This window comes from Maylandia zebra, linkage group LG3 (assembly GCF_041146795.1).
Source record: "Maylandia zebra isolate NMK-2024a linkage group LG3, Mzebra_GT3a, whole genome shotgun sequence".
Classification (NCBI taxonomy): Eukaryota; Metazoa; Chordata; class Actinopteri; order Cichliformes; family Cichlidae; genus Maylandia; species Maylandia zebra.
In genome coordinates this window covers 4,082,236-4,096,930 of record NC_135169.1, presented here as the reverse complement: position 1 = coordinate 4,096,930, position 14,695 = coordinate 4,082,236, and the positions used below count along the sequence as shown (strand labels likewise).

General features: G+C 40.1%; 1 protein-coding gene across 2 annotated transcripts; it reads right to left on the bottom strand.

The window, feature by feature from the left end:
- Nucleotides 1-1,705: 1,705 nt before the first annotated feature.
- LOC101471062 (Fc receptor-like protein 4) lies at nucleotides 1,706-11,714 on the bottom strand. 2 transcript variants are annotated; one of them, XM_014407611.4, is made up of 9 exons: nucleotides 11,657-11,714; nucleotides 11,308-11,343; nucleotides 9,077-9,194; nucleotides 8,430-8,578; nucleotides 6,958-7,206; nucleotides 5,856-6,122; nucleotides 3,794-4,045; nucleotides 3,513-3,650; nucleotides 1,706-1,868 (listed from the first exon to the last, which is right to left on the bottom strand). In XM_014407611.4, the coding sequence occupies exons 1-9, from the start codon at nucleotides 11,679-11,681 to the stop codon at nucleotides 1,762-1,764; spliced, it is 1,341 nt and encodes a 446-aa protein (XP_014263097.3). In that variant the 5' UTR covers nucleotides 11,682-11,714; the 3' UTR covers nucleotides 1,706-1,761. The 2 variants fall into 2 exon arrangements, with proteins under 2 accessions (XP_014263097.3, XP_014263098.3); XM_014407612.4 differs by having other exon boundaries at nucleotides 6,958-7,200.
- Between the last annotated feature and the right edge of the window lie 2,981 nt (nucleotides 11,715-14,695).

Here is a 14,695-nt window from a genome sequence, read left to right as displayed (position 1 = left end):
TACTGCAGAACTGGCAGATTCCTCCTGCTGTAGTTTCACTGGCAAGCATCATTTCTGCTCATGATATTTTACTCAGAAGCAAATCTAGGTTACATGTGCATCTTGCAGCTGCGTCTCTTGCTGGATAGATGTTTTTTGGATGGCTGAATGCTTCTACTGTTCTCGTGGTCAAACCTGGGGTTGAAATTCTCCCATGTGTGCTGCCCACAACAAGTTTCTCCTCCCCATCAACTCCATGCTAGCTGCCAGCTATTAGCACAATTACTGATCTGTAGGCATGAATAAACTCAACCAGTCTGTGGCCCAAGTCTTACAACAAAGTAAGAAGTGTTAAATGTGTGAAATCTGAATTCAAGCGAGTGTCAAAACCTGTTTTAATTTCAATATTTTCTCATAGCAAGAAGAACTTATTTTCAAGATTTTAGTTTTTTACCTTTTGGCACCATTTTTTATTTTCATAATAGAAGTGAAAACACAGCTAATGGCTGCGTGTTTTTGCTCATTTACATTTACAAACTCTTTTGCTGTGTTACCCATTTCACTGCATAACTACAGATGCTATGAATTACTAGAAATACTAAATCTAGAAAGTTTTTAACCCAAATGTAGAAAAAGGAGGCAGAGGAAAACTCAAGGGACCATTTAGTGCTGAAGTCCAAAGATAAGCAAGATACAAAAACAAGAATAAACTAAGGTGTGAGAGGTTTGCACAGCATAGGAGACAACGACAGGAGAAAGGAAGGATCTGTGCAGGGGCTAACCACTTCAGGGGGTCTACCACGAGGCTGAGCGAGGCCTGAAGACACTTTAGAGCATCAGCCTGGACATGGAGAAGGACACATGAGCATCTCTGGAGGTCAAATGAGCAGCCAGCAGTGGAGCGGCTGCACCGGAGACTGGCTGATATCGCAGTTTCTCTGGGGACTGAAAAGGTGGCCAGCAAAAGAAATGTTGTGGAAAATATTTGATTTTCTTTTTATGTTACTTTAAACTTTCTTTCACTTGCTCAGTTAAATTGAGCTGATTTAGTACCTTTTCCAATAGCTTTCATGCATTCTGTGATTTGTTTCAGCCAACCATGATTGCACTCAGTTTGGCCTCTCTCTGGTGAGAGGATCAGGGTTCCTTCTGTGCAGGCTGTCAGTCATCAGACTGAAAAAACAGACGGCCTGTTTCGTGGGGTGTAAGCATTACATTAAAAAAATATTCAAGATTCAAGAAGTTTATTGTCATATACACCGCACTTTGCAGGTTCCCTTCACACAACTAAATACCAACTAACTAAAATATACATGTATATGCATCATCAGTTTTAAGCCACATGTATGTTTGAAGTCAGGCATAAAGTCTGGTGGTGTTTTAATAAAGCTCCATCTTTAATATCTCAGAGTCAGTTTGCTGCTGTAGCTCCACAGTCACCTCTCAGAGATGCAGTGACAAGAAGCCATCAGCAGGTGGCAGCTTAACATCACGGTTCTATTCATTTTGAATATACTTCTTCAACCCAGTAAAGTTTGAAACTAACAGTTAAATTCTCCCTTTGCCCTAAAAATAGATCCTATAAATAAAATCTCACCTCTAACCCTGATAACGTTTGTTGCCAGGAAAGCACCGCTTCATTTTTCATGTTAAGAGGTCGAAGATGTAAACTAAAGAAAACACACAGCAATGAATTTACAAAAAAAAAACTTTATTGATACAAAAATTAAAAACAACATGCAACAAAATTCATGGACTTCAAAACATGACAAAGAGTTTAAGTTAGAAATTATGCTCAGTGGTGACGTCAGCCATGACATCATCATACGACTGGTCCTCATCTTCCTCGGTGGGTGGAGGCATCGTTATGGAAACATGTGAGCTCCTGCCTGTTAGGCGCAAAGTAAGAAATGACAACAGTGATGAAACAAACTGTAAATATAAAGAAGTCATTTTTCTTTTGAATAATACATTCTTAATTTGAACTTAATTTGACATCGACTGTAGATGTTAACTTATTCTTGTCTGACGATAGATTTGAGCTTCTATTTGTCGCCATCTTAAATAATTTGGGGCCAACAGAAAGTGGGATGGAAACTGTTAAGACAGCAAAACTGGACCGCCAAACTGTATTAGACTTTATTTGAATTGCAGATTGTAGTGACTAAAACTAACATGTGGCTAAAACAACTTCCAAACCTAAGCCAGGACATGTGAATATCAAGACGTTACTGCAGTGCTGCCTGAGGGCCTGAAGATCATGGCTTTTAAATTTAAGCTTTCATTTATTCCCTTATGTATATTGATTTTGAGTCATTAGCCCATTGGTCCCATTAATCCACTCACTGACCCCCTCTGGAATAATGTGTATTCTGTGACCCAATGAGTGGTTGCTAAACGTAGAAAAATATTTAGTATACACATCCAGAAATGCATATACTATTATATATTGTACATATATTTATTAGTTTCAGATTTAGCCATTCTTGTATTTTTCTTGTTTACGTTATTGTATTTGCACAACTCTGTTGCTTGTGAAGCTCGCACACAAGAATTTCACTCACATGTACTGTACCAATGTACCTGCACATGTGATGTGACAATAAAAGTGATTTGTCTGATTTGATAAAGTTGCTGGCAGTCCATAACATGAAGCTGGTTGTAAAAAGCTATACATTGAGGACCTCCTTGTATTTAATTTGGTCACTAGCACATTGCAAACGTTGCCTATAATTTGAAAGGAAGACACTAACTTTTCTCCAAATAAATGCCAAATACTTCCCAAGCTGTGGTAAAAGTGTCACAGAAACCAGATGATGTGTAACTTTTACTTTTAAGGCAAAGTCTGCATCTTCCATGCATCTGGGCAACCACTGCAATCTACAAGTGTCCAAAGCAAGAAGGTTTTTGATGCAGCACCCTTTATGTGACTGATCTCACAACCACTCAGCAACTGGTTTGAGAATAAACACACAGAGACTGGAGGTTACCAAGGGTTGCTTCTGAAACACAAAGCCTCTATGAGATCATCTAATATATCGATCATGTCCCTAAATAACCCGATTAGTAGTGAAAATCGAACCACAATGAGATGTCTTAGTCTTTTGCTATCCTTGTTCAAATACAAATAATTTTGATGTGAAAAACAAAATAAATACAGGTGCACTTATAATGAATTATGAATAATGAATTTCTGTTTTTGATGCTGTTCTACACATCATCCCAGTTTTCTGGGAAACTGGTAGATTAAGAGCCCTGAAAACATGTCTCTGTAGATGTTGGCCAGTTCGTCTGCCAATTTCCTGCTTTTCTTATCGACTTTTGTGTGAACTGTAATTAAATGTGGCTCAGGCACATCAAACCTCCATCAAAACGGCAATAACTTTGGTTATTCTCTGATTTTTACATAGTAACTCTGGCTTATGACAAAAATATTCATGTTCAGTAACCAGTGTTTTTCTATTCTGGTAAAGATTATAGATCCAACACTACGAGATGAATGGGTGATTTTTGAACATAATGATCAGTGTTACCTGCAGACATGCGATATATAGAAGCCATGAGGAATGTGGAAATTACATATGGGAAGTACACCAAGATGTAGCGCAGTACTCCCAGAGAAGACAGGTTTTTGTGAGGATCTGAGGTGGGGGCATCAGGATCTTCAGGATCTAGAAACAAACAACAAAGATCTTGCTGGAAAAAAGCTCTTTTTATCTTCTCTCTAAACCACAGATGAACAGTGTCTAATACACATCAAAGAAAAAAGACCAAAGTCACCAGTCATGTCATTCCTTGGATTTTCAGTCCTTACCTATGATGAACAGCCAGCTGAATGGAGACACTCCCACACTCATGTTACACTTGTAGATGCCCTCATGAGACTTTGTGACGTTATAGATGATCATGTGACTTCTAGGCGCAGTCCCAATAATAGATTCATTTTTATAGAAAGTTGCTGGGATGTCGGATTGACTGTTCTTTGATTCACAGAGCAGAGTAACGTTATCTCCCTTCATCACGGGGAGGACGGGACTCTGCAGGATTACTGGAGTATATTCTCGTTCTGAGAGATAAAAACAAATTGTTTGAATACACGAGTACATGCCATGTATCAGAACATGCTATTCAGCTTTATTTATCAAGCACTGTCTGATGAGAGGCAGATAAAATCAGTGTAAATAAAGAAAGTAAACCTTCCTTAGTTGCTAAGGTTTCAAGTATCAGGACATAAAATATTATGATTCCTTAAAGTTCTTAAAATTAAGTAAGTAAAACCTCAGAGGAACTACATGACATGACATATAAAAAATTAAGCCAGAATAGAGAAACAGTGGGTGAGGAAGTATTCTGGGCAGGTGCTACTAAATGCACTTGATTATTTGATCATCAGCAAGTGTGACTACTTCTACAAGATGCAGTTCAATTCGGTTTCATTTTTATTGCAGTAATTTACAACAGTAGTCACTGTCATTGTGGGTCATCTGAACATCCTGATCATAATAAATTACAGCAGTGCAGATTCTGAGTAATAAATGACTGAACTAGTTTTTGCATGAACGTTTCTTGCAGATATGCAGCACTTTCCCTATACATTTGTTTAATATGTACATGGAAGGACATATCCTGGTCAAAAATGACTCCTCGCAGTGTTACTGGAGGCCAAGGTAATCCCACTCAGAGTAAGCATTTTGGTTAAATACAATGTTTCTAACATTTTTAGTGCAAATTACAATAATCTTAGTTTCATCTGAATTAAGAAGCAAGGAATTACAGCTCATCCAGGTCCTTAAGAAATTCCTGCAGTTTAGCTAATCAGTGTGTGTCATCATGGATAGATAAAGCTGGGTATTATCTGCACCAAAGTGATGATAGGAAAAATATATTTGGGAAAAACATAATTGATTCCACCACTAAACCCTGTGGAACTTCATAATAAACCTTTGTGTGTGAAGAGAGATATCAATCTACATGAAAACAGAGTTTATTAGATAGATATGGAATGATTCGGAGCACTGCAGTGCAGTACCTTTAATTTCTATTGCATGTTCTTCTCTGTGTATTAAAATATTGTGGTCACCTGAGGAAACCTGGGGTTGTTTTTGTTGTCTTGATTCAGTGACAAATACTAAGACGTCTTTTTATTATAGAGCAGCAAACTCTTCTTCCAGTCTAAATGAAGATCTAGAATAGTGAGCTGCCTTTTTCTCTACAGCTTGCAGGTTATCTGCTTTAAGGCACACTTTTGTGAGTTATACCAGGGACTCATGCACTTCTGATTTGAGGCCTGCTTTTTCAATGAAAGCTGTTTAATGCAACACTAACAAGATAATCAGTCTTGTGGGAGTCTAGGTAGCTGTTTTACATTGTGTTGGCGTATGTCATTGGAGAAGATAACAGTGGAGAATTTACATCCTTAAACTTAGTTACAGGATTTTAAGAACGACATCTTCTGTGATCAAATGTATCAGTGACTTATGCAAAGTCCAGGAGTGAACCCGACTGCAACCCTGTGGGATCTTAAGATAGAGAGCTGTGCACATTAATAAACTGAAACAATGCTGTAAAGAAGAGTTGGCCAACCTATTCTCATGAAGTTGGAAACTATTATTTTCTACAAGCAATAGAAATGCATGTTTTTTTCTGTTTAGCTCGACTATGTTTGTTCATAGTAAAGCATCCATCCACTGAGCTCAGCTGTGAAGCTGTACAGCTCCACTGTTTGTGTGTAAAACAAAAAGTGTTCATTTAACCATTTTTGTTATAACAACATTGACACGTGTTTTACAAGCATGACTATTACGTGTTTAGTTTCCAATCATTCGTATACATTTTGAGGGCTTCTATTTCAAATTAGATTTTTAACCCGCTCCTACCATAAACTGTGATGTTGACTGAGTTGCTCCGCTGGTGTGTAGGAGACTCGCACCAGTAAACAGCACTGTCGAGCCCCTTGATTTTGTGGAGGATGCAACCATAGGAAGTAGCTTTTCCCCAGACTTCACATCGGGACACTTGTTTGTCAAAGGTGCTGAATCTCTTGACTGTCCATCCTTGAATGCCGCAGCTCAGATTCAAGTCCTTATACTCAAACATCTGAGCGGAGTTGGGAGACGGTGTGAGAGTGGGAAGGTCAGAATGATCTGGGGACAGAACAAGACTCAGTGTGTTAAAATATGTGCGCTGTATTCAATGTTTTCACATTTCCTGTTGTTATGAGACGTCTTCTGTTTTGCTTATTCACTTTGTTTCTATGATACACGTGTCAAAACTTTTTTACACTAAAAAAATGCAACAAAATTCAATTAATGTATTTATTATGTTGCTGAGCCCCAATCAGAATTCCATTCATGCAAGGCATTACAACTAATATTAATATAATATGCATTTTAAAATCATATATATTTAAACCTTTACAAACCCCAGTTCGACTGGCACACATTATTACATATAAAGCAACGTGTTGGATGATGTATTGCAGTGCTACGAATCTCACTGAGACTGGTAACACAATTAGTTTTACAATAAGATTTTCTAATTAACACAAATCCTAATAAATACATGATGTCAGGTAACCAAATCCAAGAGTAAAGAAGAGATTTTTAGGATGTTCCTTCAGCATACTCACAGCCGTCCTGTTCATACTTGAACTGAATGAATCCTGATGAATGCCAGTTTAGATTGTGAGATCACCATCGGTGTATGTGGGCAAAACACAAGTTACTTTGGCTTTATGACTTTTGTGGACTTTGGCTGCATGTCCACTCTTACCCTGAATCCTCCCTTAGTTAAGCTGCATTTAGGTGTAGGCTGCTGGGGGAGTCCCAGGATGCACTGAATGTTTCTTCTTCAGTCATCTTTACCCTCACTATGTCTTTATACAGCTGTCTGCATCCATTCATTCACTTATCTGGGTCATGTCACAGGCAGCAGCTTAAGCAGACAGCTGTTATTTAGAGAAATGACTTTGTTCCTTACCTTGTATCAGCAGCCAGCTGGATGGTGATTCCCCATGACCACTTATGTGACATTTGTAGGAACCTTGATCAGCTTTAGATGCTTGGTAGATGGTCGTGTGGTTTGCAGTTTCACTTTTGATGGGGTGATCATCTTTAAAGAAATTAGCAGGGAGGTTGGAGGGATTCTTTGTTCTACAGTGCAGAGTGATGTTCTCTCCCTCCACCACAGGGGCAGCAGGACTCAGCAGGATCACTGGGTTCTCTAAACCTCCAGAAAAATGAAATATGTTGTTGTGTGATATCAGGTGAGGAGACAGCCTACAGGGAAGAGGTGACTGCCCTAGAACAATTATGCTAACAAAATCAGCTATCTCTGAATCTCTGCAGGAAAGAAATTAGGTCACTGTGGTTTACAGAGAAGGACTGGGGGTGTTGCGTCCACATACACAACTGATATTCAACAGGCCCAGTGGGATCATTTTTGGTATTGCTAAAATGTAATTTATCTGCTTTTAAAAATGATTTTATTTCAGCGTCCCAGTTTAGGGAACCTAACACTGCACAGGTTAGCTACCAGCCTCATAGAGGTCAATCAGCCATCCATTTCTAAAACAGATCATGAACAGCCCCATGCAACAAGAAATGTGCAGCATTATAGATCATTTTTTCCACATGCAGAGAGCTTACTGACATAACATGGAACATTAGCTCTGGTTGGCTGTGGCACAGAAAGTAGAGCAGGTCGCTGCTGATCAGAAACACATCAAAGAGCTACAGCTCACAGACTTTAATGTTAGACTGCAAAAGTGTGGCTTGTTTGGAGCTGCAGCCCTGAGCCAGACCACCAACCAAAAGGCTGGTGGTTCAATCCCTGACTGCACCAGTCTCAATGCCAAATATCAAGTTAGTCAATAGTGCTTGTGTTAATGGGAGAATAATAATAATAATGGATTGCATTTATATAACGCTTTTCGGGACCCCTCAAAGCACTTTACAATTCCACTATTCATTCTCTCACATTCAAACACTGGTGGAGGCAGCTACAGTTGTCCTGGGGCGCACTGACAGAAGCGAGGCTGCCATATTGCACCACTGGCCAACACCAGTAGGCGGGAGGTGAAGTGTCTTGCCCAAGGACACAACGACCAAGACTGTCCGAGCTGGGGCTCAAACCGGCAACCTTCCGATTACAAGAGGAACACCTAACTCTTGAGCCACGATCGCCCCGAATGAATGAAGCAAGTTGTGTATAAAAATGAGTCCACTTAACTGAACTAAACCTTTTTGGTTTATATTGATGTGCTTCCCTTTATCACAACTAGTTCCCTGTAAAACACTGACGTGTAAAGTTGCAAATGTTGCAAAAGTCTATTGGAGAGAGAAGAGCTGATTCACACATGAATGAGTCACATTAAATTTCATAGAAACAGGAAGCAGGAGTTATGTAGCTTCTCCTTCAGGCATGCTGAAATGCAGTTTAATGAATCTTACCATTGACAGTGATGCTGATGGCGTTGCTGCTGTGACCGTGTGTGGACTGGCACCAGTAAACCCCGGAGTCTGAATGTGTGACTCTCTTAATTTCACAGGTAGAGGAAGTTTGAATACCCCAGCCTGATGTGCAGTCAGACACTTTCAACCTGAGAAACATCGTTTGTGTTAACCTGAATCTCAACTTCATTTTTAGACGACTTATGAATAAACTAATTATCTAATTCAGTACTATACTGGAATCATTTTACAGTCCAAGGTTGTAAATTATGCAAGAAATTCTCAAACCAGGCATTTTGCCAGATGCCTGCTGACGCTCACTGTCACTCATAAAGTACTTTGGTGCTCTGAATCACCAGTCAAATATCAGTTTGTCAGCAGGTTGTTATGAGACCGCTGGAATTTGCTCTTTGTTTTGCTGATTGCTTTTCTTTAACATCTCCTTTTATTTGCTTTCAGTCTGCAGTTAGGTTAATTCACTGAAAATGACTCTTATCAGGTTCAGACACTGAAAACATCTTGGTAGAAATGATTATCTTCCTGCACAACAGCAAGTGAAAGGATGAATTAGCTGAGTGAAACATAAAGAGTGCTCTTCCTTTAACATGCCAGTTTTGTGATTTTTGTTATTTAAGCAGTAAACTGACCCTTTTTTCGCTGGGGATCTCCACACTGTCCATTCACCGGAGGCGATCCGCTCACAGCTCAGACTGATGTGCTCGTACTCGAAAAACTGGGACCAGTTGGGAGTGACCTTCAAAGAGGCTGAGAGAGACAGAGACACAATTGACAGAGCACAGCATAAGTGTTTAAAAGGAAGGTGACCCTGCCGTGGTCCCCAAAGTTATACCCAGAAACAAATTTACAAGTTACTAAACTGAAAGCTTTGACTCTGGGGTGAACAAAGGCCAAAATAACAAACAAAACGAGCTGGGATCTGGTAAAAAAATCAGTGAGAAATGTACCATCATACCTGGAGAGAAAAACACATCATCAGCAACATCTCTACATAATCCACTCAGATCCACAAACAGTCGGTGAGTGTAGTAAATGTGTGGTTTTTAAGGCACTTTACATTGTTACCATCCTACGTGTGAACAGTTGTTGAACAGTCGACCCCGTGCTGAGAAAGCTTCCTCCACTACAAACTCTGGTGTCATGTAAACTCATGCAAACTTTGGCCTAAAGAAAACGCGCCTTTCTCTGTTGAACCTGCACCAATGAGAGCCGTGCCTCCTAAGTCGACTGACTTCCTGTTTCCTTCCCTTGCAATGGCCTAAATAAAATAAGCATGTGGTTCTTTTGGGCTTTCTGAACATTTGCTGAATAAAAATGCTCAAATTCTGATTTTTCAGCTCAGTGCTGTTTCTGGGGGGTTATTATTTGAGACCAGATGTTAGCCAAAGTGAATAAATGCACTCACTGAATTAATCAAAAACCCAGAGAGTTACCAACTTAGTGAAACAGTGTAACAACTGAGCTTTGCAATTGCTGTCGTTACCATAATGAGTCTAAGAGATCTGATGATGGTGTGCTTCACTTCACACACACAGAAGAAATGTAATGAATAAAACTCATGTGTTATGATGTCCCACAGCAGTAATAAACAGTAAAGTAAAGCAGTTATTTGTTCTTGTGCTCTGATCGGACATTTATCTGCTGTGTGACATGTTGTCTTACAGATCTCTGGTTACCGAGGGGCAAACATGTGTCTGCGTTGAGCTAAGGCTACGATAAGAATGCTTGATTTGGTAAAAGATACTGTAACAGCTAGGGGAGCTAAGGGACCTTCATCAGTGAGGCAACTGACTTATTTAGTTTTCTTGGGTGATGATGGTTGTTTTTAAATGATTGACTGTTATTTCCAATGTGTAAATATGAATCATAAAGTAGCAGAAAATGCAATGAAAACACTGGGCTTTAGCATTTTGCTTTAGGAGCTGTGTTGGTGTCATTAGGAAGAAAAGCCTGATTCTGCAGGCAGGAGACAGTTGGTGAGGTTCAGTTTGAAGATCTTTAGATTAGAGAAGAAAATGTTTACAAATGAATGAAATGAAATGTTTACATCTCAGTGCTTTCAGTCAATGACTCTAAAAGTTCACTTTGTCTAAAACACTGATAAAAATGCAAATGACATTCTATAACACACACACAGACACACACACGCAGACACAAACATGCAGACACACACGCACACACACACACACACACACACATGCAGACACACACACGCAGACACACACACGCAGACACACACACACAGACACACACACGCAGACACAAACATGCAGACACACACGCACACACACACACACACACACACAGACACACACACGCAGACACACACATGCACACACACACACACACACATGCAGACACACACACGCAGACACACACACGCAGACACACAGACACACACATGCAGACACACACATATAGACTCACACACACATGCAGATGCACAGAGACACACAGACACACACACACACACACGCAGACACAAACACACACGCAGACACACAGACACACACAGGCACACACATGCAGACACACACACACAGACACACACACACATGCAGACACAGAGACACAGACACACACACGCAGACACACATGCAGACACACACACAGACATGCAGACACACACACACACAGACACACACAGACACACAGACACACACACACACACACACACACACACACACACAGACACACACAGACACACACACACAGACACACACACACACACACACAGACACACACAGACACACACACACACAGACACACACAGACACAGACACACACACACACACACACACACACACACACACACACACACACACACACACACACAGACATAAACAGGCTTGAATCTTACCACGACTCTGGGCTGACGTCCGGCAGGTGCTCAACACTGATATGAAAGTCAAAGTCAAACCACACAGTGTGTAAGTTTTCCTAAAAACTCTCAGTCATACGACACAAACATGAAATCACTAAGTTTCATTTGCAACTCTTAACTTTAAGACATCTGATAACTTTAAACTTTCATAAAACAGCCATTCAGTCTGTCACAGAACTGTGTGCAGCAAAAACAACGTTATACGTTATAACGAGTTATACATCAACAAAGAACTCAAACACACCTCTGTGCATTTTAATCTACAGTACTTTTGCAGTATTGTGTGACAAGAAGTTTTGGTTGTTAATTTTTGTTCTGTACTTACAGAGGAGAAGCAGAATTGCCTTCATAGCGTCTGCACGCTGCAGTTTCACTGACCGTTTTGTAGCAAAAGTGGCGACAACATCCTGTTAAAGAAACCACACGGTGGTGAGGGGGAGGAGGATGTGAGTTCAAGCCAAAAAGAACATAAAAAATACTTTTTCAAGGCATTTAAGAAGAAATCCTTTATCTGGTGTAGCACATTATGTTAATGTGTTTGTAAACAGGGGGAGAAATGAAACAGGATTCAGATCCTCTTGTTCTGACACCAAACTTTGAAAAAAACAAAAGATAAATGCAAGCAGGAACTGAGACATGAAACAGCCAGCTGTTCATTAGAAGCCATCGAATGCTTTTATAAAAGGAATAAAGTGGGGATTAATATAATATGAATATAATAATCTGCCAGTTGTAGCTGATAGGTTTCAGCACATCTTTCTTACCTACCTGGTAAAAGTTTGCTCCTTCCTGGAACATAGGGCGAGAGCTCGTTACTCCAAGTCACAAAGTCTATTTGAAGCTGCTCTGTGAATCCACCCATCTTCTAAACAGCTTAGTATCAAGCGTCATGAAGACAACACTGAACTGCCAAAAGCTGCTGTTCCTGTAATGTCCACTTAAGAAGTGAGACATGAGTCATACTCATAGTTTCCCTGGTTAAAATGTCATTTATACAGCAGAACGTGGTGGGTATTCTTGTAGGCTTGATGCCTGCACTCTGGGTGTTTCCCAGTGGATCAGAGGGTTGCTTCCTGTGACGTCAGATATTTGAATGAGCCAGGAACAGAGTGAAGAGTTCATTCATATCAGAAGGACTCAGTGTAGAGCTGCCAATCATCCTCCTAGTTGGTTCAGGTGGTTCAGAAATCTGATTAGGATCCCCACCAGGCACCTCGTGGGTAAGGTATTCTGGGCATGTCCTACCAAGAGGAGACCATGGGCTAAAGAGACCTCTTGGCTGGATGGATGGATGGATTTCTCCCTTCATAACAAATGCTCTCCCTCAGTGAAGATGTCTTGGCAGTTATGTCCATTCCACATACTTTCTCACTTGGTTTATGGCAAATCAAACCTAAAGGTTAAATGAATACAGAAAACACAGACAGAAAGAAGTTACATTAAACAGTTAAATAAATCCAAACTTTCTCTGTGCCTACACGTCTGGACTGACTTTCTTTCTTGTGGCCGTCTGGACAAAATGCTACTGGTGTCATTACTGTTCAGTAATACTTTTCTCACGCATCTGCTTCCTGAAAATAGCCACAGGTTTGCACCATTGCTGCAAAACCGTGACAAGTATTTACCACAGTATGTAAAGAATATGGTATCTTAACTTATTGATTCCTCTCTTTTTTTAAAGTTTGTTGATAAGTCAATCAACCTGGTCATTACCACCTGTGCTTGATGCATTGACTGAGACAGCAATATCAGCTCAACCATCAAGGGCATCCCCAGAAGCTCTTAACAAGACTGTGTGAAGCATTTTATGTAATGATATTCACCTTATTTGCTACTTTACAGTTAAGTTGATACATATTAAAACGTTTAATGTTTAATCTTAGAAAATCACTTTAGCTTATTTTTCGCGGCAAACAATATTAAGTATGCTAATGCTATTAAAACTAATATTGGTGCCTCTGTTCAAGATGCAGAACCACTTCCACTTTATAAGGGTTTTATTTCCACTGGTGTTTGTCTGACTAACTGTGGTTATGACTGAGGATGTACTGTTCGAGGTCACAAGCAGAAACAGGAAACACACACTTTCTGTGTTATAAGACTGAAGTCTCACTTGAATTCACTTGAAATTGATATCTATGAGCAATGCATCAAGTATAGAAACACATAGGATTTATCAGCATCTTCCACTTTTACATAAATGTTTCTGGGATGTTTCTGTACATATTAAAGGCCGAGACCCGTTTGTTGTAGTGTGTGGTATTGGTTCGATACCAGTATCACACAAGATCCCCAAGAATGTTTGACAGAAATATTGGACTTAAAATGTGTGAGTGATTGATTTTCTCACCTCTTCTGCAGACTACACTGGCTCGTTGGTTTCTGTGGTAATGTGTTAAGTGTGGTGTGAACTGTTTACAAAACTAAAAGGTTCCTGAGGTCTTGGTATGAATGCCTGGTCTATGTGATATTGCCATGTTTGTTTTTTTAAACCAGACATACTGTAGTGAATTACTTCTGTGTGGGCTTTGTCTAAAGCACACCTTGTGTGTGAATGTGTGGATGACTGGATGTGTAAAGTGCTTTGGGGTCCTTAGGGACCAGTAAAGCGCTATACAAATACAGGCCATTTACCATTTGTTGTATCATCATTACAAACACTAATGCAAAACACTAGAAACTTGAAGATACGCTCAGGATGAAAAATACTCAAGCCTTGGTGAGAGAAAGCAGTGGATCCTGTGGTTAACACCATACTTTGTTCTGACAGTGATGTTTTTAAGCCCTGTTAGATGTGGTCACATGAGGTCACAAGAAGGTCAGAGCTGCGTGTGTTGCAATTTTGATGACTTATTAGTAGGGGAGGGTTTTTAGCTTGAATAACATGATATCAAGTCATTAAATACTAAATTGATTCTTAAATATAAATGTATTTTCTCAGAAAGGCCAAAATCTCAGGTTAAAGCTTGGATCCTTCACCGGACATACATACATACTAGGCGTGCAACGATACACAAAATTCAGGGTTCGGTTCGATACTTTGGTGTCACGGTTCGATATTTTTTCTATACAAAAAAAAATGTTCATGCCTTTTTAATTTGTCATTTATTAAAATTATAGATATGGGGTGGCTGTAGCTCAGGTGGCAGAGCAGGTCAGCCACTAATCAAAAAGTCGGTGGTTCGATCCCAGGCTGCCTCCTGGCTGCATGCCATATATCCTTGGGCAAGATACTAACCCCATGCCTACTGGTGGTGGTCAGAGGGCCCGGTGGCGCCAGTGTCCGGCAGCCTCGCCTCTGTCAGTGCGCCCCAGGGCAGCTGTGGCTACAATGTAGCTTGCTATCGCCAGTGTGTGAATGACT